The sequence below is a fragment of the Papaver somniferum genome, unplaced genomic scaffold (assembly GCF_003573695.1).
Source record: "Papaver somniferum cultivar HN1 unplaced genomic scaffold, ASM357369v1 unplaced-scaffold_12, whole genome shotgun sequence".
Classification (NCBI taxonomy): Eukaryota; Viridiplantae; Streptophyta; class Magnoliopsida; order Ranunculales; family Papaveraceae; genus Papaver; species Papaver somniferum.
This window is the reverse complement of record NW_020621047.1, coordinates 392,112-395,003: the sequence shown is the minus strand read 5'-3', so window position 1 is coordinate 395,003 and position 2,892 is coordinate 392,112. Positions and strand designations below refer to the sequence as shown.

General features: G+C 44.5%; 1 protein-coding gene across 1 annotated transcript; it reads left to right on the top strand.

Annotated features, from left to right (window-relative positions):
- The first annotated feature begins 1,027 nt into the window (after nucleotides 1–1,027).
- LOC113330917 lies at nucleotides 1,028–1,447 on the top strand. Its single transcript, XM_026577711.1, has one exon. The coding sequence runs from the start codon at nucleotides 1,028–1,030 to the stop codon at nucleotides 1,445–1,447; it is 420 nt and encodes a 139-aa protein (XP_026433496.1).
- Nucleotides 1,448–2,892: the final 1,445 nt, after the last annotated feature.

Sequence of the window (2,892 nt, the reverse complement as noted above, 5' to 3'; positions counted from 1 at the left end):
ACCCAAATCAGTTAAATAATTTGCTCACCTATCCGAGATGTTTTTAGAAACATATATTCATAACAGTCGAATCTGACCAGAAGTTGATGCGATGTTTCAAATATCTAGAGGACCAAACGAGTCGCTCTTCTCCCTGGTGACACGATGGAGAAAACTATGTGCTGAGATCGGAAAGGTCCCTGAAGACTATGTGATCTTAGGTTTCAAGAACATCCTTAGAAAGACAGACCCCCTCTTTGTCCGCATGTGTGAGTCCATGCCAAAAACTTTGGGAAAATTAAGAGAAATCCAAGAGGACTACATAGCCTTGGAGGAACTCCAAGTTGTAACTTATGACAAGATGGAAAAAGGAACTAGTAGAGGAGAAAATGTGGTAGAACCACAAAACCCTCCAGTGCTAGCCCAAGGAGCAGGGCAATCCAATAATGGGTCAACCCAGTTCGACAAACATCAGACTGGAGGATGGAAAGGAAGAGACCAAGCCCAACAGAAGAAGGGAAAGTTCATTGATCCAGTCTATACAAAATTGAATACCCCCATATCCGAGATCCTCAAGAAGGTCGACGGACAACATAAAATCACTTATCCATGGAACAGAGGTCAGCAACCAGAACGAACTAAAAATAGTACCGACTTCTGTAAATTCCACCAATTTCACAGCCACACGACAGACTCGTGTAGGGACTTAAAGAAGGTTCTACAAGACATGATTAACGAGGGAAATCTCCAAGAATACATTGTACAACCGACATCCCCACCCACCACTGGGGCACCCATATATCGTGTGGAGATCCCTCGCGAGGCACAGTACTTAGGCTGCAATACCATCTCACACTCGCCGATAACCACCCCCGTACGAGAAGGAAATATTACTGGAAGAATTCACAAACGAAACTTCAAAGGCGATGAAGTTTTCAGTATAACCAGAGAACCCCCAATCGAAGAATGAATGAAACTACCCATCAGCTTTTCAGCTTCGGAGGCGCCAGAAGGAGGACAAAGCCATAGCGACCCACTAGTGGTCACGATGTCCATCGTACTCCCCGAGCACGAGGGCGAGGAAGCAAAGACTAAAGAACTACCCTGGGCAATGCCCAAAATCTTGATCGATGGTGGCAGTTCTATTGAAATCTTATTCTATGAAACGTTCAAACAAATGGGCCTCAAAGATGAGTGCCTCATACCCTCGACTTACAACATATTTGGCTTCAACGACACATCAACCCGTCCAAGAGGAGAGATAACATTAGAAATACGGGTTGGAAGAATCCTTACCCTAACCACTTTCTGTGTGGTAGATGTACTGTCACCCTACACAACCATTTTCGGGCGATCCTGGGTCCACGGAATCAAAGGAGTGGCCTCAACTTACCATCAAAGGCTAAGATTTCCTACGCCTGATGGAGTGGCAGAAATTATTGGAGACTCTGGCGAAGCAAAATACTGATACGAGACAAAATTTCAATACGGAGAGAACAAAATAAACTCTGCCAGAGCAAAAAAGAAACGAGCTAAGAATTCCAAAAATCAAGCCGAAATCGATGCTTACATAGATAGAACGAATGAGGCAAGACGATCAGGCAACAAACTCGCAATGGACAATAACCTCCCATCGGACTCACCCATGGGACCAATACAAAACCTCTCCGATGTAGGGGAATTAAAATCAAATTTATCGGCCTCGGAGCCAACCAAGGAGGTCAAAATCAGAACACCCGAAAACCCGGGTATGGTGAAAATAGGGACACTCCTCAACAAGGAAGAAGAAGAGAAGCTAATACAGGTCCTAAGGGAATATTCCGATGTTTTCGCATGGCGTATGGAAGATATGCCAGGAATAGACCCAGAAGTGTGCCGTCATCACCTAAAAATTGACCCAAAGCACAAGCCCATGCGGCAAAAAATGAGAAAAGTGGCACCAGAATACCATGAAGCCATCCAGAAAGAGTTAAAGAAAATGGAAGCTTCAGGGGTGATACGAGAAGTCCAATATCCAACATGGATATCTAACATGATGATCGTAGAAAATAAAAACGGGGGAGTAAGGATCTGTATCGACTTTAGCGACCTTAACAAAGCTTGTCCTAAGGAAAGCTTCCCACTCCCTAACATAGACCAACTTGTAGAAGCAACCTCAGGATACGGATTGCTGTCTCTGATGGACAAATGCTCTGGTTATAACCAGATCCCCCTCGCCGAGGAAGATCAAGAACATACCGCTTTCTTCACCCCTCGTGGCCTATACTGCTATATCAAAATGACATTTGGGTTAAAAAATGCAGGGGCCACCTACCAAAGAATGGTGGAAAAGATGTTTGACGGTTGGATGCACAAAACCCTAGAGGTATACGTAGACGATATGCTTGTTAAGATCAAACTCCCACAAGATCATGCACATGATCTCAGGGAAATCTTCGCACAAATGAAAAAATTTAACATGAAGATCAATCCCGCAAAATGTGCCTTCGGAGTAACCTCAAGCAAATTCTTGGGCTACTTGGTCACTAAACGAGGAATTGAGGTTGATCCCGAGAAGGTACGGGCCATATTGGAAATGCCTTCCCCAGCAACGGTCAAGGATGTACAGAGACTGAATGGACGACTGGCGGCCTTGGGTAGATTCATCGCCCGATCCTCTGACAAATGCAGAGACTTCTTCAACACCTTAAAGAAGGGTGAAAAGTTTTCTTGGACTAGTGCTTGTGAGGAAGCCTTTCAAAAAATCAAGGAACATCTGGCAACCTTGCCAATTCTCCAAAAGCCCAACCCAGGTGAAAACCTCTACATCTACCTATCGACAACCAATACTTCGATTAGTGCAGTACTCACTCGCATAGATGTAGATGCGGAGCAACCAATTTATTTCATCAGCAAAACTCTGACGTCGACTGA

Excerpts from the sequence above, each read along its gene's own strand:
- LOC113330917 (XM_026577711.1), top strand. The coding sequence starts at position 1,028 with ATGTCCATCGTACTCCCCGAGCACGAGGGCGAGGAAGCAAAGACTAAA.